The 25,892-nt window shown below is 38.2% G+C and overlaps 1 protein-coding gene across 1 annotated transcript in view; it reads right to left on the bottom strand.

Annotated features, from left to right (window-relative positions):
* CTTNBP2 (cortactin binding protein 2) overlaps positions 1–25,892 on the bottom strand; it is a 404,880-nt gene that overhangs the window by 184,383 nt on the left and 194,605 nt on the right. Inside the window, 1 exon segment of the mRNA XM_053716684.1 lies at positions 19,454–19,601. Within this exon segment, the coding sequence (XP_053572659.1) occupies positions 19,454–19,601 (148 nt within the window).

Below are 25,892 nucleotides of genomic sequence, written 5' to 3'. Positions count from 1 at the left end.
TCTCATCATCCAGTTTAATTCTGACACTTTGGCCCGCTTTCAGTTCCTGTAAAGGCCTGACAGAATGTCTCCTGTCGTAGAAGAAACGATAACCCTTTTTGGCCTCTTCATCCCTCCTAAGGACTTCGTCCCGAGGAACAGGGCCAGGCGGCTTGAAGACACCCACTGAGGGTAAAGTGGTGCGAATCTGGCGTCCTAGCATCAGCTGTGCCGGGCTAAACCCGGTGGCTTGAATGGGCGTCGCCCTGTATGACAAGAGGGCTAGGTACGGTTCAGATTGCTTTAGGATGAATTTTGTTGTTTGAACTGCCCTTTCAGCCATTCCGTTGGCCTGCGGATAATGTGGACTTGACGTGGAATGTACAAAATCATATTCCCTGCTGAAAGCACTGAACTCTGTAGAAGCGAACTGCATGCCATTATCACTCACCAGCTCCATTGGAATGCCCCAGCGGGCGAACAAGCTCTTCAGGCGAATGATAACGGCCTGACTTGTGATATCATTCAGGGGTGCTATTTCCAAATACCTGGAATAGTAGTCGATAACAACAAGAAACTTTTTCCCGTGCAGTTCGCACAAATCAGCAGCTATTTTCTGCCACGGCCCCGTAGGCAGCGGAGTAGACATTAAGGGCTCCCTTCTCTGAGTAGGCCGGCGTTCCCGGCAAAAGGCACATTTAGACACATGATTTGCAATGTCGGAGCTGATCCCAGGCCACCACACAGCTGTAGCTGCTCTTTCTCTGCACTTTGTAATGCCTAAGTGGCCATCATGAATCCTGTTTAACATCTCCTTCCTCATGCTGACAGGAATTACAATACGGTCTTGGAACAGCACCAACCCCTCCAGCTCCGTGAGCTGCGACCTCTCTGGCTGGTAAGCATTTAAAGACATCCAGGCTGCCCGGCTCTCGGGCCAGCCATCTCTTATGTACTTTATAACTTCTTGCAGATCTGTGTCCAAATATGTCTCTTTCTTTATCTCTTCCAGTTTCCTTGAAGAAATGGACTTAGAGGCCAGAACTGAATCAACATACACTTTTACATCCGACTCTGTGGAGGATTCTTCAGCAGCAGCCAGCGGGAGCCTGGACAGTGTATCTGCCACAACCAGCTGCTTCCCCGGCACATGCACTGCCTGAACATTGAACCTGAGTAGTCTCATTAAAAGTCTCTGGCATCTCAAGGGTGTTTTGTCGATGTCATAAGAATTGATAAGAGGGACTAGCGGTTTGTGGTCAGTTTCCAGACTAAATTTCTCCAAACCCATTAGATAACGCTGAAAGCGCTCACAGGCCCAAACTGCAGCCAGGCACTCTTTCTCAATTTGAGCGTATTTTGACTCCGCAGCCGTCAGTGTGCGGGAACAGTAGGCGATGGGCTGTAGTTTGTTGTCATTCAGCTGCAGGAGTGCAGCCCCCAACCCATAACTGCTTGCATCGGCACTAACCACAGTCTTTTTTGAAGGGTCGTAGAACCCCAGCACTGGGGCAGACCCCAGCAGGGACTTAGCATGCAGGAACGCTTTTTCTTGTGAGGGTCCCCAGACCCAGGCAACATCTTTCTTAAGCAACTCTGTGATAGGGTGCAAAACTGTAGATAAATCCGGAAGAAACTTGCCCACGTAATTTACAAGGCCCAATATCTGTCTCAGCTCATGTACATCAGAAGGGCTTTTCATCTGTTCGATAGCCCGAATTTTCTCGGGGTCCGGCTTGATGCCATCCCCGTTGATGATATGCCCAAAGTAGCATAATTCAGTTTTCCTAAAATGACATTTTTCTTTATTCAGCTTCAGCCCAGACTCTTTGATAGCCTGCAGCACACAACTCAAACGCTGATCATGCTCCTCCACTGTAGACCCATACACTAGAATGTCGTCCATGACGACTGCTGTGCCCACGTGGCCACTCAGGAGAGAACTCATTTCCCTCTGAAAGATCTCAGGAGCGGAGGATATCCCAAAGGGAAGTCTGCAGAAACAGAACCGACCTACCGGAGTGATAAAGGTAGTCAGTTTGCGGCACTTTGGATCCAGGGGGATCTGCCAAAAGCCGCTAGAAGCGTCTAATGTGGAAAAGAACTTCGCCCCAGCCAACTTCGGGGCTATATCTTCCAATGTCGGCAGCACAAATCTCTCCCTCTTCACTGCCTCATTCAACCTTTTCAGGTCCACACAGATGCGCACCTTTCCGTTTTTCTTTGCAACTGGAACAATGGGGGCACACCAATCAGTTGCTTCAACAACCTCTTCAATAACCCCCATAGACTTCATGCGCATGAGCTCTTTCTCCACTTGAGGCATGAGCGGGAACGGAATTCTACGAGGAGTAGAAATACTATACGGGACTGCGTCACTTTTAAGTGCTATACGGACAGGTTTGCAGCTCAGTAGGCCCAACTCGCCAAACATATCTTCAGAGATCTCATTCACTCTGGCCACGAGGCCCAAGTCACAGGCTGCTTTTCTGCTCAATAAACTGTTAACACACTGACCTCGGATCACATGCACCCACATGGTGAACTTCCTTTGTTTGTACTCACAGCTGGCAAGAAATTTCCCCACACAATCAATGCGGCCACCAGGACTATGAACATTTGTAGTAACCTTCGCCAGCTGGGGCTGTCGAGGCAGTTTCATAAATTCAGCAAAAGACATTACAGTGATATCAGCTCCTGTGTCAATCTTAAAATCAACATTGGCTCCCATTACAGTAAAGGTAACTTTCCAATCTTCCTCTGAGCTTGTCCGTTCCACAACAGACCCCACAAAAGACACTTCCTGACCCTCCTGGTCACTGTCCACCTGCATCTCCTTAATGTATTCAGTTTTACACACCACTTCAAAATGGCCTATTCTGTTACATTTTCTGCATCTTTTATCTCTGGCCGGGCATATAGCACTCTGATCATGAGCCCGGTAACACCGTGTGCATCGGCCATGTTGCCCCCATCCACTTCTAGGCCTTTCCAGTAATTTAGATCTACCGCTCACACTGTGCCTTTCACTAGTAATTTTCCTAGACTGTTGCACTTCATCCACAATACTCTCAGACCTCAGATCAGCACTTTGCTTTTTCACCAGTTCACTCTGGCGGGCCATCCTAATAGCCCCGTCTAATGTTAAATCAGGCTCTAACTGCAGCTTCAGGGAGACTTCAGCATCTGCAATTCCAATAACTATTCTGTCTCTGATTTGCTCTTCTTTAGCAACACCAAACTCACAGAATTCAGCTAATTCATACAGGCTGCGCACAAATGACTCCACAGATTCTCCCACACGCTGATTACGTTTGTGAAAACAAGCTCTCTCATGAATCACATTTCTTTTGGGCACAAAGTGGGCACTGAGTTTATCCATAACTATATCAAAGTTAACTTCTTCCCCTTCTTGGAAAGTAAAAGCATTGAACACTGGCTCTACATCTTTCCCCATAGAGTATAAAAGAGAATTAACTTGTACTTCACCACTCTCCTTGTTCAGTTTGGATGCAATCCTGAAGCGCTGAAACCGCTGACGCCATGTGGGCCAAGCTGCAGGCTGAGAAAAGTCAAAAGGCTCAGGTGGGGTAAACTTTGACATCGTTATCATCAGAAACAGAAGCGTAGTCCAGAACTTCTGACACCATGTCATGAGATGCAGGACATATGCAGGACACAGCAATGATGGTACAACTCTATTTTATTACAGAGCATAGCAATACACATCCAGACAGGTTGATTGTACTAAACTAACTGCGACACAGACACCGGACCTAAGCCCCGCCCACATGCTAGTGACATCACATCCTGCTATCATCACAGTGAGAGTGATCTATGCTGCTTTAAAGTGAAAGCTGGTTATTTTATTTAAAATTCATTTTTAACCTGGGTAAAATAAAACATACAAGATGTATGTTTTACCCAGGTTAAAAATGAATTTAAAAAAATAATAATAACTGGCTTTCACTTTAAAGCAGCATAGATCACTCTCACACTCTGGCATGCTGGCTCACATGTATTTTAAAAATGAAATCCCATGTTTAAATATTAAACCATAAAAAATGTAATTGTTAAGTTATATAATATACTTACTTAATGTATATAATAAAGTAATGGCTGCCTGCAACCATATTGAATCCTAATTTTTAAGGATGAATGTAGTGTTTAGAATTATATATATATATATATATATATATATATATATATATAGTATATATTTTTGTTGTTAAAATAAAGCTTTGTTTGTTTTAAAACAAAAACCTGTCTCCTAAGTTGTTGAGCTGTCTCCTAGATTCAAAGCAAATTTGCCAATCCCTACTGTACTGGTGGAAGAGACTCAGTCAGTGCTAATGGATTAGGGGGCGCAATTCTTGCCTTGCCCTGGGCGCTGAGAAGCCACGCTACGCCACTGGCTTAAATATAGTCTCGGACATATCGAGGGAACAACACCCTGACCAGAGACAACCCTTTTTTTTAAGAGAATTTCCATCGGAAGATTCCATCAATCGTGACATAAAAATTGCAAATACCAGAATTCCAGAGCGAAAAGTCTTCCTAAGAAGAGCTTCAACATAATCTCACGCTCAAAAAATATAAAGACGATAAGGAAGAGGATCACCATCCCTCCAGTTGTCTAAACAAGCTCACTATCTGAATCAGAAGACTGAGATTCAGCTGACGGATCAGAAATAGGATCCTCCAACATCGCCAAAACTTCTCTCAGAAGTACACGTAGACGAGTCATTCTAAATTTAAAAGCAAAATTCACCTCCGTTGGAGCATCCGGGGTCTCTGACCCTAAAGGTAGCCCCTCTGAAGCCTCAGAGGACACCACATCCCCAAAAGACTGATCAGAAACCAAAGTCCTCTTATATGCCGGACCTTGGGCATGATTACACGGATTAAGTCTTCGCTTGCACGTAGCAGGAAGATGCAAATGCGCTAAAGCCAGAGAAATGGCCATGTGAAAACGTTCAGTAACCTCTGGTGAAAAAAGGACTCCTTCGGGAGAAGGAGTAACGGTATGCGGGGCAACAGCCTGTGTAGGAACAGAAGATGTTAGGGAACACACCTCACGGGATACCGAATCCTCAGAGGTGGATGGCTCATTGGACTCTAACGTTCCAACATGGGAAGATGAGAACACTCTATTGTGGCATACGGAACGTAATTGAGAGGACTGGATTACCCGGGCCTCCTCACAATAAACACAGGTATCAAAATCTGAATCAGAGGAAACCCCCTCTAACATATCAGAATCCTCCATAACTCGACTAAATAGATTATGGTCAAAAAACAACTGGCACCTTACACCCCCAAAAGCTGGGGCACTCAACACCTCCTATGACCCAGACAGGTAGAGAAAATGGATCCTCTCTGCATTCGAACGGTCAGGAATACGGAAATGGGAAACAAAAACGTGACTCATTCCCACTAAGAAAAGTGCGCCAGTTCACAAAACTGCACAGCTCGAAAATAACCTGTATGTTCCGTAAAAGCCTATGAGCCCGAAAGGTCACTTACACAAGAGCAGTCAAAATCACATAACAAACATGATTACAGCCCCCACTGTTCAATAATCCCCCTCTGGAGACATTAACCCTTGATTCCATAAAGATAAAGGAGTCCCACTGAGACCCTGTCTTCTAACGTTACAAGCAAGTAAAAACTGAAGCGATCTTACCGGAATCTATGCCGTGGAACAGCAACATGGTCCTTCAAGTTTGACAGATGGTAGAAGCGCTGCTGACATGGACTTGAGTGCAGAAAAGCAGGCAGCGAAACTCGTCAACGCTGATTGCTTATGGAGCTGTTAATATGAGTCAGGATGATTTTGCAGAAATACTCTCCCTGCATCTCCGGACTCTAACTTTCATCAATGCTCTCACTGAGAGGCTGACAAGACTACTTAAAACTCCAGTCCTATCTCGAAGAGTGCTACCCTCCATAAGACACTACTCCGTAATCTTCTGACACTTCTCTGCCAACCTCCTGTGACAAAAGGCAAAGAATGACTGGGGGATGAGGGAAGTGGGGGCGGTATTTAAGCTTTTGGCTGGGGTGTCTTTGCCTCCTCCTGGTGGTCATGTTCTATATTCCCAAAAGTAATGAATGCAGCTGTGGACTCTCCCTGTATTTAGAATGAAATATATATATATATATATATATATATATACACACACACACATACTGTTTATACAGTGTGTATATATATATATATTATATATATGTGTGTGTGTATGTATAGAAGTGTGACGTGTTTTATGATTATTTTTTATTAATCTAATATAGCACAGAACTAAATAAAGGACTCCACTACTTAAAAAGATTTTCTGAGCAACATCGGCTTAGCGCCCAACCATTAGCTGACATGAATTTAACTGCATGACCCCATAAAAATCTATTATAAAACTGATTTGATGCACCTGAGCTATCCAACATACAGACTATCACAGGAACATCTCTAATCCCGTAGACATAATAATTCCAATACACTAAAGTTTTTTTTTTCTTTTTTGCCCATGAAAACGAGTAGTTTGAAACGTATTACCTTTTTTAATGGATGTTAATATTCTAAATAAAACTACTTTTGTTTTTATGCTTATGAGTTGTGAGCTGATAGTGAAGTAATCAAGAACAGCCGGTGATCATCCAACCTCTAGTTATCAGCTGTGCACATACATTTCCTGTTGGATTCAGTTTAAAAAACTATAACATTATATTTTTATGATAAAAAAATAAATAATACGTTTTAACATTATTTGCTGCTATAATGCATGCAAGATCATTTCTTTATTCTAACAATCCTTTAAAGGACCACTAAATACAGTAGATTTGCATAACTAACAAATCCATGATAAAAAGACAAAGCAATAGCACTTAGGGGTCAATTTACTAAGCTCCCCCTCTAAAGACTGCTGCTCCATAACTTGTCCGCCTGCTCGGAAGCCGCGTTCAGAAACCAACCCGATCGAGTACGATCGGATTAATTGACACCCCCTACTAGCAGCCGATTGCCTGCGAATCTGCAGGGGGCGGCATTGCACCAGCAGTTCACAAGAACTGCTGGTGCAATGATAAATGCCGACAGCGTATGCTGTTGGCATTTATCGATGTGCAGCGGACATGATACGCCACATCATATCATGTCCGCTCGCACTTACATAAATATACCCCTTAGTCTGAACTTCATATGAGTAGTAGATTTTTTTCTGACAAATTCCAGTTATGTCTATTTCCACTCCCCCTGTATCATGTGACAGCCATCAGCCAATCACAAATGCATATTCGTAGAGTCTGTGAATTCTTGCACATGCCCAGTAGGAGCTGGTGACTCAAAAAGGGTAAATTTAAAAAGACTGTGCACATTTTGATAATGGAAGTAAATTGGAAAATTGTTTAAAATAGCATGCTCTATCTGAATCATGAAAATTTAATTTTCACTTGAGTGTCCCTTTAAGCGAGGGGGTATCATTTGGACACTTTGTAAAATCTAGTTTTTCTGTTGTTTAATTAAATGGACAGTCAATTCAAAATTAAACCAGTACAAATATCACATGCAATTTTAATCAACTTTCCAATTTATTTCTTTTATCTAATTTGCTTCAATTGTTTGTTATCCTTTGTTGAAAAATATACCTAGGTAGGCTCAGGTGTAGCAATGCTCCCAGTAGTGCACTCCTACGCCTTTACAAAAGATACCAAGAGAATGAAGCAACTATCATAATAGAAGTAAATGTGAACGTAGTTTAAAGTTGAATGCTTTATCTAAATCATGAAAGAAAAATTGGTGTTTCATGTCCCTTTAAATAAAAGTTGCTCTGCTATTAAATATATATAATACAGATTTATAGCTAGGTATATTCATCATTAGTATACTCTGTATTAATTCGGCATACAATTTGCTGCCCCTTTATGAAAACATCATTAAAGGGGCAGGAAGCCCCAAGTTTTTCTTTAAAGGGACACTAAACCCAAAATTTTTCTTTTGTGATTCAGATAGAGCATGCACTTTTAAGCAACTTTCTAATTTACTCCTATTATCAAATTGTCTTCATTCTCTTGGTATCTTTATTTGAAATGCAAGAATGTAAGTTTAGATGCCGGCCCATTTTTGGTGAATAACCTGGGTTATTCTTGCTGATTGGTGGATAAATTCATCCACCAATAAAAAAGTGCTGTCGATAGGTCTGAACCAAAAAAGAAGCTTAGATGCCTTCTTTTTCAAATAAAGATAGCAAGTGAACGAAGAAAAAATGATAATAGAAGTAAATTAGAAAGTTGCTTAAAATTGCATGCTCTATCTGAATCATGAAAGAAAAAAATTGGGTTCAGCGTCCCTTTAATGATTCGTATAGAACATACAATTTTAATCAACTTTCCAATTAACTTCTATTATCAAATTTGCTTCATTCTCTTGTTATCCTTTGCTGAAGGAACATTGGCAGCTAGCTGAACACATCTAGTTAACCAATCACAAGAGACAAATGTGTACAGGCACAAATCAGCAGCTACCTCCCACTAGTGTATTCTTTTTCAACAAGGGATACTAAAGCGACAAAGCACATTTTAAAATAGAAGTGAATTTAAAAGTGTCTTAAAATTACACAAGCTTGACTTAAATGCATTGCATCCCTTTAAGTCCTCATACAATGCATTTAAGGCCTTGTGAGAAAGCACTGCTGATAGATAAGCTGGGTAGAACTAAAACAAACTACTAGAACCTAAATGTTGACCTCAGGGTGTATTCTTGACAAGATTTTCAGGAGCATCAGTTTAAATTGAATAGTTGCAAAAGACTCGCAGATGGAGGAGATACAGACTGTCAGCTATCATGCCAATCCGCTCATGAATACTGACACATATCTGCACTGCTCTTGACAATTCAGGCATACGCAAGAGTAAAAATAGAAAATGTAGATAATGCACAAGTCTGGACAAAAAATATGAATAGATTTAAAGAATATTTGTCAAAGTGACTTAGTAATTTAACAAGGTAGATTAAAAGTATTTATGAGAAACCATTTTTACTTATAGGATTACATGCTAAGCTTTTCTTTCTTTTTTTTATTCTTTATAATTTAAACTTACAAAACTAACTTTTTTGTTTTTTTTTAAATAAGTTTTTATTGAGGTTTTTCACAGAAGAAAAGGAAAATACACAACAAATGCTATAACATGGATTACAACATTTTCATGGGGCACATTACAATGGTATAGGCAAAAAAAAAAGACAAAATTAATGCTAAAATGTAAGCATCTGAAACCTCTGTTTTCTATTTTTTTATAGCTTTTGTAGGACTTATGAGCTGGTCGCTTTTGGACCAACTGATATAGGTAACACTGGTGAGCCTTATTAGTCCTGTTTATGACCCCCTTGGGTCTATTAATACTTAGTAAGGGAATTCCTTCAGCGGGTAAACACCGCTTGAGGCATTATGCCAAAAAGTGAACAACTAAACTATGATGGGGGGGGGGGGAGCGGAGGATCAACAATAAAATAGAACATGAAATATCAATATGAGCAGAACAGGGGAGCTATTTGCTAAAGCTGTCACTGGAGAAATACTAGGCCACTAAATAATAATGCTGAAGTGGTGAAAGACATGAACTTCTGGGATCCTTGGTGAAGTATGGAAAAGAGTAGATAATCCCAGTATAGGGGGAGGGGGGTACCTGGGCTCAAGTTTATTGAAATAATATTATGCTTACCCTGTATTAGGCTAGGTGTGTGCAATTATCCTAGATCCCCTTAGTAGCTGTTTCACCACATTTAAAATAGTTTATACATTAAATGCCATTTGCGGATAGATTTTCTTGAGATCCATACTATGTGGAAGCATCTGGGATAGTTATGTTCAGGTCCCTTGGAGAAGAGTGATATGGAGAGATATTCTGAGTGACTAAAAAGAGGAGTGAAATTTACTCTAGGATTATGCAATTGCACTAAGGACATTTTCGAGGCAATCACATGGCTATGCTTGAGGGACTAGGCTGGCACAAGTAAGTCTCCCGTCTCGGCCGCTGTCAGTTTCTATACACATTGAGAAAGGCCATAACTCGGCCGAAATGCGTTTGTGTGACTGTGTTGCTTTTAAAAGTACAGTATATCCTGGTTTTACTCCAATAGTGTTCAGTGTTTAGCCGGTTAGGAGCGCAATTCTGGCCATCCCTGTCACCTGAACCCGAAGTATCCAGTTATCGGCCAGGAATACAGGGGGGTGGTTGGGCTGTGTTTCCCTCTGTGCTTTAACTATTGGTGATGTGGAGTTTAATGGATATTTATGGTTTATACCATACATGTAATGTTTATTACATTTTTTCTTTTTAATAGTTGTTAATAAATTAGCTTTTAGATAAACAATTATCAATTACTTAGTTGAATATTTTTCAACATTTTCATTATTACTATTTCAATAGGAATGAGTACTATTTAACCCCTTCTTTCCCCCCCCCCTTCCCCCCTTTCCTTGCACTTCTCAATATATGATTAAGGGTTAGCACCAGGGATTAATATATCCCTTTATTCCTATTAATTCACTTTGTCACAGTGCCAATATTTTCTATCTATTCACAAGTAAGTCTCCCGTCTCGGCCACTGACAGGGAAACCCAGGCGTAACAGCCTTTAGAATGAAAAATAGGAATGCTTACAATAAATAAACCAAATAATTAGGAATTCAACAGATATGGATCTGTATGATAGTAGCGCCATGGTAATATACAATATATCTAGACATTTAACTAATATAGGGATGTGAAAGGAGAGGTGAAGAATATCACTAGGCTGAATGTCTGGCATGAGCAGGGCCGCCATCAGGGGGTGACAGGGGTGACTCCTGTCAGGGGCCCAATGGACTAGGGGGGCCCCATGAGGCAAGAAGTAAAAAAAAAATTTTTTTTTTTTTTTAATTTTGGCAGCCACCAGTGGGTACTACAGCAGAGTGCTAATTGAGCATGGGAAATGTTATTACAAGGAGTAAAGTATTAGCATTTGAGAGGATTTCTGAGTGTGCACTAAACCACTATGCACAGTGTGAGACAGACTTGGTACTTTGTTTGTAGAGTGTGTGCCTGAGTCAGACGGCTGATCACTTTCATTTGCAGAGGAGGTAGGAATTACTTAGCAAATGTTTTTTTATTTCTTTGTACAATTTAAGATTGTAACTTCAGTGTGGTAGTAGTTGTATGGTGGGGCCAAGGGTCCATAAAAACACATTTTTTAGCAGCAGTGTATTTATGATTATTTGACAATGCTGTAGAAATTCTATATTTAAAACCATGCAGAAATGTTTCCTCCTCAATACACAAATTATATATATTTCATTCCAGTTTACTGCCCCTTTATGCAAGGACTTTTCAGATACAAGGAGGCATTTTATGTAAGATTTTTACATCTGCATAACATGTTATACTCTCAGACTAAGATTGCTCAGTGTTGGAAATGAGACAGGTTAACTTAAAACTGTTCAGTTTACTCTATAGCTGACTTAATTTTGAAATGCATACCAACAAGCTTAAATCCTGCATTTAACCAGATCTAATGGTATGAGTACCACAGCTTATGGTTCAACCAAGACCATATAGAGTACAGCATTTTCAAATTCCACAAGTACAGCTGACAGATGGGAACATTTGTACACTATATTTGAAGTGGTGCTCTTGGTTGGGGAAAATATCAAACAAACATATGTCAACCTTTTAAAAGTACTTCTTCATCTAGCAATCTACTCAGATCATTAATGTACAATTTTGAATTTACAGAATTATTTTTGTTTGCACATTTACAAATATGATTCTTTAAAGTGATCTCTTAATTTCTGCATTTTTTTATCATGCATGTCACACACTGTTGATTTAGGGGATGCAAGGTGCATAAATGTTTCCTCCTGTGAGTGTTTCTGTGGGTGTCTGTGCTTATGTCTTTGTGCTTTGGTTTGTGTCTCTATAAGTGTGTATGTATTTTTTTTCTGTTGGTATCTCTGTGAGGGTGGGTGTGTATGTCTTTGTGCATTTTCTGTGGATTTCTGTGAGGGTGTGTGCATATGTCTTTGAGCATTTTCTCTGGGTGCCTCTGTGAGGGTGAGTGTGTATGTCTGTGTTTTTTGTGGATGTGTCTGTGAGGGGGTGTGTGTGTGTGTATGTATGTCTGTGTTTTCTGTGGATGTCTCTGTGAGGGTGTGTATTTTCTGTGGGTGTCTCTGTGAGGGTGTGTATGTCTTTGTGTGTTTTCTGTGGATGTCTCAGTGAGGGTGTGTATGTATGTCTTTATGTGTTTTTTGTGGGTGTCTCTGTGTGTGTGTGTGTATGTCTTTGTGTGTTTTCTGAGGCTGTCTCTGTTGGTGTTTCCTTGGGTGTATGTGCAAGTTTGAGTTTGTGTGTGGGTGTCCATTGTATGTTCCTTTTTACGACATTTTGACCTTACTACTGATTATTCACATCTTTCTACAGACTTTGAGACTTATGAGACCTTTCCGGAAGTCACCAATCTACCATTTAACCTTTAAATTATTGTTTAGGCAGTTCAGGGCCCTTCCTTTCAGCCACTGTAAAGCTGTTGTCATCATTTAGTTGGCATCTTCCTTTACAAAAAGATAATTCAGAACTCCATATTTTGTTTTCTAAATCTCCTTTTTTTACAAAACTGTAGTTTACCTCATTACTTGTCAGGGCAATGTAAACAAGTGCTAAGTGTCTGTTTGGGTGTCTGTGTCTGAGTTTCTTTGCGTGTTTACTAGAGTGTCTGTATGTGAATCCTTATGTGTGAGTGTGTGTGTGTGTTTCAGTGTATGTTTCTACCTTTACAACATTTCCAAGTTTAAATAGACAATTAAGAATAAAGTGCATATACGTTTTAGTCACTTGGTCAAAAATTGCACATGTGAAAGGAGGGGGGGGGGGGCCCTGATCAATGGTTAAGTCAGGGGCCCCAAAATTTCTAGTGGCGGCCCTGGGCATGAGCCTGCGTAGGCAGTACATATCTACTTTCAATACATTAAATACCCTTGTAAACATAGAACACCCAAGGCGTAGATATGTAAATAAATGTCAAGGAATTGGGAGAGAGAGCAATAAAACAATATCAAACAGCCAGGCGCCAGAACTGAAAGAGTGACCTGGTAACATAGCTGGCTACATAAGCTATATCTTAAAATTTCAGGAAAAGTTTAGATGTCATGAATGATCTCATGTTGGGTCTACATTTTGTAAAATGAGGATGTGTACTCCTTATATAATATTATAGCTTTAGCCACTTACTTATTTTAAGTATCTATTTGCTAAAAGGTATAAATCAAGATGACGCTCATTCACACTATAGATTCCAGCATATCCGGAATGTCTCCTCTAAAGCACAATATGGACAATATCCACCAGGAAATATGATTGGATTTGTGTTTGTACATGGGTCATTGCGCTGTATATCTAGCTTAAGCTTCCACTTATAACACGCTTTGAAGTAATATTAGTTATTATATAATATAGTGGTAGGGGTAAATAGGACTAATAAATATTACTGCTAGCTGCAATATGTCCCCCCCCCCCCCGCCCGCTGAGGGAGAAGGAGAACACAACCTGCTTCTATTTGCACAGAAGAGACACCAGGCAGCACCATTCCTCATTACAATATCAGCGTTCCCCCACCTATAAAAACAAGGATGTGGAATATTCTATCTGTGGATTCAGTATCTATGTTATAAACTAGGGTTCAAGATATAATACAGACAAACACTATATAAAAATGTACAGTAGTACATCAAAGTATATCATAATCAAATACAATAGTTGTTGGAAACAGTCTTGCAGCTGAAATATACTAGATGGCTATGCTGAGTGTGTCCTTTAGAACTAAGGCCATCCACAATATCTAGTAATGCCAAGGCTCATCTAAAATGGTACATTGTGCTATCGGAATCTGCAGCTAAATTCTGCATGGGGGGGCTCTTCCCCTACATACTTTAAACGATTAATTACGCCGTAATGTAGTCTTACCAATATATCTGAATACCCTCTTAATAAGTGTAAGACCGCTCATGGTTCTGCCTGAACATGAATAAGGCCTAGGGGAGGGGAACCAATACTTTTAATGGTCGCTCCTAGAGCTTAGGGTAGTGTGTTAAGGGTAGTTGAGAACTAATGTCTAGATTCATTAAAATAATAATTAATGGTTTAGGAAAATTATTATCATATATGATCCCAGACCCTTGTAGGGACTACTTTCTGTTAAATCATAAAGAAGCTGGGTACAAACGTCATGCTCAAAACCAATGACTGTGAAAAACAGAAAAATGCCGTTAGGAGTGTCAAATAAATATTTCAAACTTATAGTTGTTATGCAAATTGACCCTCCTGTTAGAGATTGCCATCCCATACTAACAACAACTAGTATAAAGTAAGTCATCTCATAGTCTCTAATAAAGGAGCCATGTATTTGACCAGTTCACAGTCATGCGAGTTACATCTACCACCTAACAGGTATTGCTGTAATCGCTAGGCTGGTTGGTGGGAGCCGATATTCAGCCTATTCCTACTTTCAAAAGCAAGTGTTGATTGCAGGGCCCCAGGAGTAAACGCAGTCCTCTACATTTTTCGGCGGCCCGGCAGTTCATTATATTTGGCATCTGCAACATGCTTGGCTCAGCGTTGTATTGCAGGGACCAGAATACAGCTGGGATAGTTGGAGTTAGGGCTGCATACCCTCCCGGGTATTTAGTAGCCGTGCGGTGTGAAGCGGAACAAAGTTCAATAATAATACTTATCTCCTGATATCTTGCAGCTTGTTCCGGATGGCCGGCCGCACACCCTGGTATGCTCACTAGTAATGGGAAGGAGAGTATTTTGAACCGCGTGGCTCTAGTGAGAGATTAATGGCGCATCTGGTTGCACTCTGTGGAATAGTGTGACTTGGTATGAGCTTCTGTCTTATAAAAGGAGCCTCATCTTCCGATCTTTTCGTAATGTTAATATCTTCCTGTGTGTCCAAAAACCTAATACACTGTGTCAAATCGTCAAACTTATTTTGCATAACCACTTCAAACTTTCAAACTCTAGCAATAGGGTCTGCACTGCCGCACGGAAGTCCTCCATTCCACCGCCACCGTGATAGTTAGTGGATAAGGGTTTTACTGAAGTTTTGCAGTATTAGGAACTGCTTGTTCACCCGGTTTCCCCGGGGGGGAGGGAATAAAATGTAGTAGTCTGAGCCTGTGAGTAGAGAATCTCATGGTTGGTAGTTGCTTCTAGTGTTCTGGATGCCGGCTCATGGCTTTACCTGAGAGAATGCACTGGTAGTATGGCATCAGTACAACAACTCTGACATCATAGGTGTTTCGATAGCAGTTATTTAGTAATTTACCCCAGATATTAGGATTTAGTGTCAGGAGCTAGCCATACACACGTCTAGCTGCTCCGGCAGTTGGCTCCGCCCCCCAAAACGAACTTTTTTTTACATGGATGCACACACACATACGCTAACATACATACACAGTGTCACACATACTCACATACGCACATACATACACACATATATATGTTCCCCAAGGTTCCATTCTCGGCCCCCTACTATTCACATTATTTATAAATGATTTGCCTAAGTCTGCAAATCCTCAACTGTACACATGTACGCAGACGACACGGTAATCTATGCAAACAAATCTGATCTGCCGCAGCTTGAAGCAGTGCTCCAAGACCAGTTCACAGAGGTAGAAAAGTGGATCTCGAAAAACAAACTCTTCCTAAACACTGACAAAACTGTCATAATGATCTTTGGAATGGGACCTAAATTACAAAAATTACAAAATTCCCATCTTCACATCAAAACAAAATCCAATTGCACGCTGACCGCAGTCCACTCTTTTAAATACTTAGGTATGTTGTTAGACCCCAATCTATCCAAAACTAGGTGCCTTGTACAGAAACAAATCCTGCCTCAGCCCTACAGTAAAGGAAAAGATTGTACAGCAAATGCTGATGCCTATCTTGGATTATGGGAACATAGTATATGCCCCTGCTCCGCAAACTCACATTAATAAACTAAATACATTGTTCTGCCGCTTTGTGCTACAATGTAACTACAGGACCCACCATTGTGACATGCTAAAAGAACTAAACTGGCTGTCGCTGGAATCCAGACGCACCCTCCATCTTTCCTGCCTTGTCTTTAAGAGCCTTTCTGGGAAGCTCCCACCCTACCTGAGCAGAATGCTCTCCCCTGCTATTCCCACCTCCTATAACCTCCGATCCAATAACAGCACATTATTTAGCTTGCCTCAATACAAAAAGAAAGCAGCTCGATCCTCCTTTTCCTACAGAGCACCACAATTATGGAATGACCTCCCTCACACTTTAAAAACTTCCCCAATCCTAAAATCATTTAAGAGATCCCTCTATACATATCTCAAAACAGAATGCTCCTGTCATGGTTGATTAAATATTTGTTAAATGTTTGCATATATTGTGTATTATTATTGTTGTATTATTATTGTTTTTGTATTTTATTGTACCCTATTGTATCAATGCAATGTTTTGTGGTCCCAGGACATACTTGAAAACGAGAGAACTCTCAATGTATCCTTCCTGGTAAAATATTTTATAAATAAATAAATTAAATAAATATACACACACATATACCAACACATACAAACATGCACACACTAACATACATACACACATACTCACACACGCACATACATTCACACATATATATATATACACATATACACACACATATACAAACATACACACACACTAGCATACATACACACATACTCACACACGCACATACATACACAAAAACACATACATGCACACATACTCACATACACACATAAGCACAATATCTATGTTTCTATCAAGAACAAGGGGTCATGATCTCAAGCTGAAGGGTAGTAGATTCAGAAGTAATTTGAGGAAGCACTTCTTTACAGAAAGAGTGATTTATTTATGGAATAAACTTCCTCAAGAGGTAGTAGCAACAAACACTGTGGGAGACTTTAAAAATGCATGGGACAAGCATAAGGCTATCCTACAAACTAAATAAGTTTATACTGTTAGGCAATATCGGGCAGACTTGCTGGGCCTATGGCTCTTATCTGCCGTCAATATCTATGTTTCTATATACCAACATATACAAACATACACACTAACATACATACACACATACTCATACACGCATACATACACACACATTTAACCACACACACACACACAAATACACACACAAAGACACATACATACACACACAAACATTCACACACAAAAACATACACACACACAAACATACATACACAAACACACACATACATACACAAACACACACATACATACAAACACACATACATATATTCTATAGAGAAACAGAGAAGGCGCCACATAGCATAATTCCATACAGAGCTTGATTAATCGGCCCCTTAGTCTCTTGCCATTTATGTTGCTGTATTTTCTCAGTTGAGCAGTTCTAAATTCTATTCTTCTTATGAAACTATTAATTTATTTTCTGTGACCTTCCTTGTTATGTTTTTATTCTGATACTAGGATCTGCCCTTTTGTTCTAGAATCATAACATCTACAAAATGCTAATTTCATACAATTACTGTGCACATTCCTGAGACAAATCATTTTACAGTAGAAATTAAACCTTCTATTAAACAAATACCATGCTGGTCATTATATGGCAGGATAGATTGAAATGTGAGTTTAACATGCTGATAATTTCTTGATTTCATTAAAGGGTACGTACATTTTGCTCATGTTTAACAATCTACCATGCAGTGTGACATTTCAAAACAGAGTTAATTGCTTGTATTCTTTAACCACTATCTGATGTAGGAAAGCTTGGGTGTTGAAAAAGTGTGTTTTCTTATTCCATCAAAATAAAAAAATATCTAAAAAAATAATATCTCAAATGTTTTATGACAATTGTGCCACTGTTATCATTGGTTATGAAACTGAAACACAAAACTCTCATTAAAATCTTCTCATTAAGGGCCTGAAGATCAAAGAATCTCTTGCTTGGAGAGAAATTGTAGTAAAGACTTCACAGGGGCTGAACTCACTGAATGATCAAAGAAAAGGGGCGGAACTCTCCAGCACTGTGAGATCTCTCTCATTTCTGTGAAGGGCAAGCAAGCCCAGTGCAATATAAAACTGCATGATATGAGAGTTTTATTACACTTTGTGTATTGTATTTAATATTACTTTACATTTCAGTTTGAGTCCCTTCAGTATTATTACACGCAAGCACTTCTATTTTATATTTTAATACATTTAGATTTAGATCCAGCAGTGATTTTACAAATTTTTATTATGTTTTCAAAGTTTCTGTGTTACTTTAACAAATTAGGAATATACTTTGTATATTTCTGTGTATCTTTAACAACTTACATTGGACTTGATATTTTCTCTATTGTAAAATAAAAGTGGGAGGGAAAGGGATGTTCCCTGGGCTGAACACAGGAGTTTTCAGGGTATGTCTGAAGCTTTCTCACAAGTCTTGTGAAATGATGTATTTTAAACAAGCTGGTCTTGGTGTTTTTTCTTGACAGCTAAATCATAAAAGAAAAACTTTGGGTTTCATTCCTCTTTAAAGTCACACAGAAACTGTGGAAGCATTATCAGAATTTGTAAAATCACAAACCTAAATAAACTACTATATACAAAATAAAATACAAGATCATCTTACCTGGACAGAGAGCTTTAGATCATCAGACTCTAAGTCAGTTGACAAAAGAAACAGAATTTCTCTTTCATGATATTTTCAAAGAACAAAAGTTGAAGAAAGATTGCTAAACCCCTGTAACTTTGTGTGTCCAATTTTAGCATTGGATACATTCAATTTTATTAAGAGTTAAAGGTACATTTAACACTAAATACATTTTATAAGCATAGTATTGAGGTTATCCCCCACCTCCCTGTAGTCATGTTGAAATCTGTCTTAATAAATTCCAGTGCTGACCTGTTTGCACAAGTGCAGCAACTCTCCTTCAGATATCTGCAATGTAAGCTAGGTTCCATAATGGCAGCTCCCATGATTAGAGTGAGGTGCATGAAATGTATTTCATGTTTAATGTAATTAAGAGTGCTGTCTAATTGCTAAACTGTGTACGCTATTTTGTAAAAGTGTTTTACTAACACTGAGAGATGCCGTACGTTTAGTAAATAACAGAGGATATGGTATATCTATTGGGAAAGAGCACAAAAAGTAAGTTATTATTATCGGTTATTTGTATAGCGCCAACAGATTCCGCATCGCTAGGTGAACATAATCCCATACATTTAGGTATTTGTATATTCAAAGGACTGAAAATATGAATTATTCTTAACTAAAATAAATTAAACAAACAGTAAGCGCACTTTTTTATATGTGAAAGTCAGAGATCTATGTAAGAAAAGCATGATAAAATATTCCCTTTCTGTTTTTCAGCCAGTAACGTTATGCACAGAAAGGCTAATAGAATCTAGATTTATATTTTACTTACATTATTTGATATAGTTCGATCAGCTCCAGCTTCCAGCAATTGTTTAACAATTTCACAATTCCCATTTTTACAAGCCAGATATAAAGGGATCTGTCCTCCACCAACATAGTTGATGTCAGCATTATATGCAATTAATATTTCTGTACACCTATGAAATAATATAAAAAAACAAAAGAATAGTAAAGGCTATTATAAAAATACAGGAAACTGTAAGATTACCTAACAAATCTCTCTCATATATAAACATAACTTTGTCAAGTAAAAATGCTTAAAAAACTCTTTAAATATATTCTAGAAATAGATATTTTACACACAAATACACACACACACACACATATATATATATTTATATATATATATATATATATATATATATATATATATATACACACATATATACAGTATGTTTGTTACATAACACATCATAGAGATAGATATGGAAAAGATCAAAGTTTGAAAGCATTTGTATTCTCACAGCTGTGTAATAAACTAAATAAATCACTCAAATTTAAAATGTATTTCAAGAGAACCTGGCATTATTTTGCAACTGAATTCAGGTTGCCATAGTAACACTGCCAATCATTACAGATTTCTAAAATCCCACTCAGGGGAGTTTCAGTTCTTGAAAAGGATACAGTTGTTGCTTCCATTGAAACAACACCATTTTAAATATATAGAAAATTTACATTTACTTATATGGCAAATAAATTAAATTCCTGGTTTAAACATTCTTGCTGTGGGAATTTGAAATTTAAACCCTATATTCCTCCACTACAATGCATGAAAGTACAATTTAAAAAATCACTGTAAAAGCTAATTAAAATTATCCACGAAAACCCAGATTTATACATTTAGAATGATACATAGGGGTCGATTTATCATGGCCCGAATGGGGCCAAATATCCCTGTTTCCATGCCAACCTAAAATCACATTCTCTATCTGAATCATGAAATATTTTTTTTTAGTTTATGTCCCTTTAAAATCCAGCCCCTTTCTCCACCCACCTTGAGTTCACCATGAGTTCACTATGAAATCTCGCAAAGTTTCAGTAAACTCTCATGAGATCCCAGTAACATAGTCCAATCACAGTGGGAAATCTAGGTTCTATCGCTCAAGGCCCTTCCGGGTAGCTAGCAGTAAACCTTGCATGCAGATTTCTTTTGCAGCTCTAATGCATGCGCATTCTTGCAGTGATGTCATCTGATACATCAGCTACGCTTTTATCACATGCCTATGACCACCAACATCAATAAATCATTTGCTAGGCAATTACCTTAAGACAGCGTTGTGCTATGTAAGATAATGCTGCAAATGCATACAAAAAGGTCAGACCATTTTAGATATGCACATGCTCGATTTAATTCCCAAGACCTGGCAATAGTCTGCAGAGATAACAGTACACATGTGTGATGGATTAACTGCACACGCTTTAGGGATAAAGGTCACAAAATTTTAATATGTAAATTACTTACATTTGATTGGCTATTTAGATTGCAAATTGAACAGTCCTTTTTTGTGGGCTGTTGTTCGTGACGTAGATTTGGGAATATAAAAAGTTATTTTACATTACATAGAAGCTTCATTTTGACAAAAAAAGTAAGTTGGAATACTTACAGGGAACTCTGGGCAAGAAATGCAAATTAGATATACAATATCCCATCTTGTGGAACTCTCTGCCTCGCTCCACAAGACTCTCTTCTAGTTTTAAAAGCTTCAAGTGCTCCCTAAAGACTCTACTGTTCAGGGATGCATACAACCTACGCTAACCTTACTTTATACCAGTTCCTCTCCTCCATTGCTATCCCCTGAACCCCCCTAGCATGTAAGCTTAAGAGCCCAGCTGTTTGTAGATCACCTTCTCAAGAGCTGACTACAACAGTGCAACTCTTGGCAGGGCCCTCTACCCATTTGATCCCTATAACTGTTTTTTGTACTCCGCCTTTGTTAATAGCGCTGCGGAATCTGTTAGCGCTCTACAAATAACCGATAATAATAATAATACTTTTGCAAGTAACCAATAGAATTCTATTATATTTAATTCCTGAATAAATAAACTGAATAAATAAACACTATTAAAATATTTAGTCTTATTTTAACGGTGTAGTTAATACTTTTTATGGAGATTTTTTAAGTTAATTCATTAGATATGTTTTCCTAAAGGATTGCGATTGATCCCCGATGTTAGTATGGAATTGAAATCTATGCATTTTGCAGTTACTTGTTCAGTTACTGTTCAGGATAAAGTTCTGGCATTTTTTAGTAACATGAATTGAAAATATGTGGTACCAATAATAATAATGATAATGTTCTACTGTAGTTTTTTATTCTGATAAAGATCAGAACATTATGGGAATGTACTACTGCCATACTGTCAATGGTACTAGTGATATCAGGCAGAATATCAAGCGTTTTTAATTCTCAGACCTGAAAACATCTCAAGGCTAAACCCTCTACAAAAATTTGGATTTAGCAGATAATAACTGTAAAACAATGCAGATGTTACTAACATCATGACTGTGGCTAGCTTTGTCTCCTCCAGAAGCAAAACTAGTTTGGCTCTTCCAAATAATGAAATTGGTGGGTGAAGTTTGGCTAATGAAAAACAATTACAGCAAAAAATGCATTCATTCATTTTAAAACTGGCTGATATGTTATTGTTTAGTGTCCCTTTTAAGTCTTGATTATTTTTGCATTTCTTCTGGAGCTTAAAAGGACATGATACCCAAGTGTTGAAGCACTTAAATGTGATGCAGCATAGCTGTAAAAAGCTGACTAGGAAATATCACCTGAACATCTCTATGTAAAAAAGGAAGATATTTTACCTCACATGTTCCTCAGTAGCCACATCCAATTCTAAAGGGACTTTAAGCAGCCAATCAGGATGTTAGTTCAGGGACTTGCAAGGGAGCATGCATCTGGCATGTGCAAACACCATCATGTTATTTGTTTCTCTATTCAGTTTAAGGAAGTTCACTATCAAGTCTTGCAAAGTTTCAGTAAACTCTCTTGAGATCCCAGTCAAACAAAGTGTGACATCAGCACTGATGAAGCTGATTGGCTCATGTTTTTATTTTTTTTATTTCAAGACGCAGCTCACAGAAGTTGAAAGATAACTGTTCACAGAAAACTTTTTTTTTATTGTGAGATGAAGAAATTTTTAAGTAAAATATCTTAATTTTTTAAATAGAGATGTTCAGGTGATATTCTATTGCCAGCTTTCCAGCTTTTTACAGTTATACTGTATCACTTTTTTAATTACTTAGCATATGGGTATTATGTCCCTTTAAGGAACTTATATTTTTGCTGTGACTAAAGTTTGTTTCTCCATGGAATAGCAATAATCTCTCAATTAAAGGGACACTGTACACAATTTTTTTCTTTTGTAATTCAGATAGAGCATGCAATTTTAAGCAACTTTCTAATGTACTCCTATTATCAAATTGTCTTCATTCTCTTGATATGTTTATTTGAAAAGCAAGAATTTAAGTTTAGATGCAGGCCCATTTTTGGTGAACAACCTGGGTTGTCCTTGCTGATTGGACAGCACCAATAAACAAATGCTGTCCATGGTTCTGAACCACAAATTTGCTGGCTCCTTAGCTTAGATGCCTTCTTTTTCAAATACAGATATCAAGAGAACGAAGAAAAATTGGTAACAGAAGTAAATTAGAAAGTTGCTTAAAATTGCATGCTCTATCCGAATCATGAAAGAAAAAAATTTGGGTTCAGTATCCCTTTAATTAAAGTTGTAATATATTTTATATGAGTTATCCACAGCAAGGGATGTTCGTTCCCTTTGTCAACTCAAATACATACATTTTAAATGCCATTCTAGTATATGTTATATTAGTTGATTTTTTAATGCAATATTTAACAAATGTTTTCCAAAAAAAGCCAGAACTAAATTTCAATATTGTCTTGCATTAGAATAACATCTCAGCTAGGTTTTAAAACCCATTTAAATTGGACTAGGCTTACCAAAACAGCGGAGGAAAAGTAAGGAAGGGAAGAAAGCATATATCAATAACTGGTAAGATCCCACTTTGAGTATGGAGTGCAGTTCTGGGGACCAATTTTATAAAAGGACATTACAGAGTTAGACAAAATTCAGAGAAGGGCCACAAAACTAATCCGGGATATAGAAGATTTAAACTATGAAGAGAGTTTTGCCAAATTGAGTCTTTTTACTTGAGAGGTGATATTATTACTTTATATGAATATATTAAAGCCCATATACAGAGTTGGCAGAAGCACTATTTATTCCAAGGCAGTTGTTTGTGACAAGAGGTCACACTTTAAATGTGGAGCAACGTAAATATTTTTACACTGTAAGTGCAATCATATTGTGGAACACCTTGCTTAAGGAGGTAGTGAATGCCAACACCTTAGATAAATTTCATAATGGCTTAGATACATTTTTGGCTAAAAACAAAATTCAGGGATATGGTTGCTTGTATTAAATGGGTCAAATTTCTAATTGTTTAATGTAAGTTCAATAGTTAGATTCTTTAGTGTAACTCAATGGATTTCTTTCTTCTTTCAACCTCATCTACTATGTTATATGTATATTAACATTTTAATTGCTGCACATATTTTAAATAGCCAAACTCCACATACCACTTGCCTTATCTGGAGGAGCCATTACAGGCTTGCTTCTGGAGAAAACCAGACTAGCCACAGTGATTATGTTAGATGAAATGCATTGTTCTGCAGTTATCTGCTAAAGTCAATGAGGGGCAGATATGTAGCAAGGTAGATAGTGAGATAAAAGAAGGCGCCAACATAGTGCAGAAATCAATGGGGTAGGACACGCAATACATGTAAGTCAGTAATACTCACAGGATTTCAGACACTTGATAAGTGTAACAAGAGCCTCCTGGACCCTCAGAGTCGTCCAGCTAAGTCCCACTCCAATGTGGTAGGATGAATCCGCTCGTATATACCGGCTGTAATGGCTCCGATGTTGGTCTCAGCTCCAGACTGTGTTACAAACTGACAAACCTGTGGCCAGCTCAGGATACAGAAATGCGGTCAGTGCTCACCGGTAAAGAGTCAAATAGCAAGACAACTCGAAAGTGGGTGATGTTGTGGTAAAATCAGGTTTACCAGTTAAGAATAAAAGTTTGTGGCTAAAATCTTAATAAAATAAATAAGACTTTATTATGCACAACGTTTCTCGGTCTGTACGTGACCGTTTCCTCAGGTGCAAAAGTGTATAATAAAATCACAAACAGCCACGAACTTATACATCTCTATACGGCGTCTTCTAATACACACCGCGCATGTACGTAGGTGTGTCCGAACAATGGGAGTTTCGTTTCAGTCACTTGACCAATGAGGTGCTTGTAATGAAACACACCTCTCTAGTTCGTATATCATGGGTGTACACAAATAACCAATACGGTGCTTACAATAAACCGCACCTCTCTATTAAGTACTCCTGGTTAAGATGTTGTTTGCAGTGTAGTATAGAGCCAAAATCGGCCCAAATTAACTATGGTTAGAGTGTCTAATAAGATATATTAAAACTACCAGATCGGACATACCTACTGTTGTATTAAGCTATATAGCAAAGTACATATAAAACATTACTTAAAAAAAAAATTACTTTGTGAAAGCATATCATATAGTACAAATTGATAAAAATGAAAATAAACATAAAAATAAAAATAAATATGAAATAAAAAAATAAAACCATAAAAACCATAATATGGCTGCATCTAAAAGCCATCTGAATTCAATACATCGCATGTAAGTATATAACTTTGCATGTCACTTAAACATCATATACGATAAAACTGATAATAAAAAATAATAATATATATTTATACTATATATTATTGGTAAAAAATGCAAGTTTCGTCCTCTTAGAGGGGTGCAAATGGACTACCATGTTATTAGTATTAAAAATATTCTTAAAATTATAATCCCTATAAAACCTCAACTACTACATGTCAGTGTAGAACTAGATACCCGTTTCAAAAACGTGCTAATAAACAGCTTATGGCTGATGTAGAGACCCCGTTAATGGGGTTCAAGGGCTACAGTGTTAATACTTAATCCTGTTGTTACACGGACTACATAGCTAACACATATCTTGTAGATTAGGTGGAACACTAATATTATGAATAACCAAAAGGTATCAATATGGTAGTGAGGAATATAGATCGGGATTACACCAATGTAAATGGATATAGAAAACAGAGTGGTCACAAGCTCAACCCACAGACTGATGTTAATGTGAGATCTGGAATAAATTACATATAGGCTATATGATTATCAATTTATCACAGTCATCAATGACTGTACCCTCTGCATATCAAGGGTACCTACATCTATACAGATATAACTATATTTGGAGGTTGAGCCTCCTGTCTACCTTATAAAGGACCAACAGTGTGTGTAAACTCACTAATGGCCTTACAAAGGGATAGGTTT

This window comes from Bombina bombina, chromosome 6 (assembly GCF_027579735.1).
Source record: "Bombina bombina isolate aBomBom1 chromosome 6, aBomBom1.pri, whole genome shotgun sequence".
Lineage (NCBI taxonomy): Eukaryota > Metazoa > Chordata > Amphibia > Anura > Bombinatoridae > Bombina > Bombina bombina.
The sequence above is the reverse complement of the archived record's forward strand: the minus strand, read 5'-3'. Positions and strand labels throughout refer to the sequence as shown.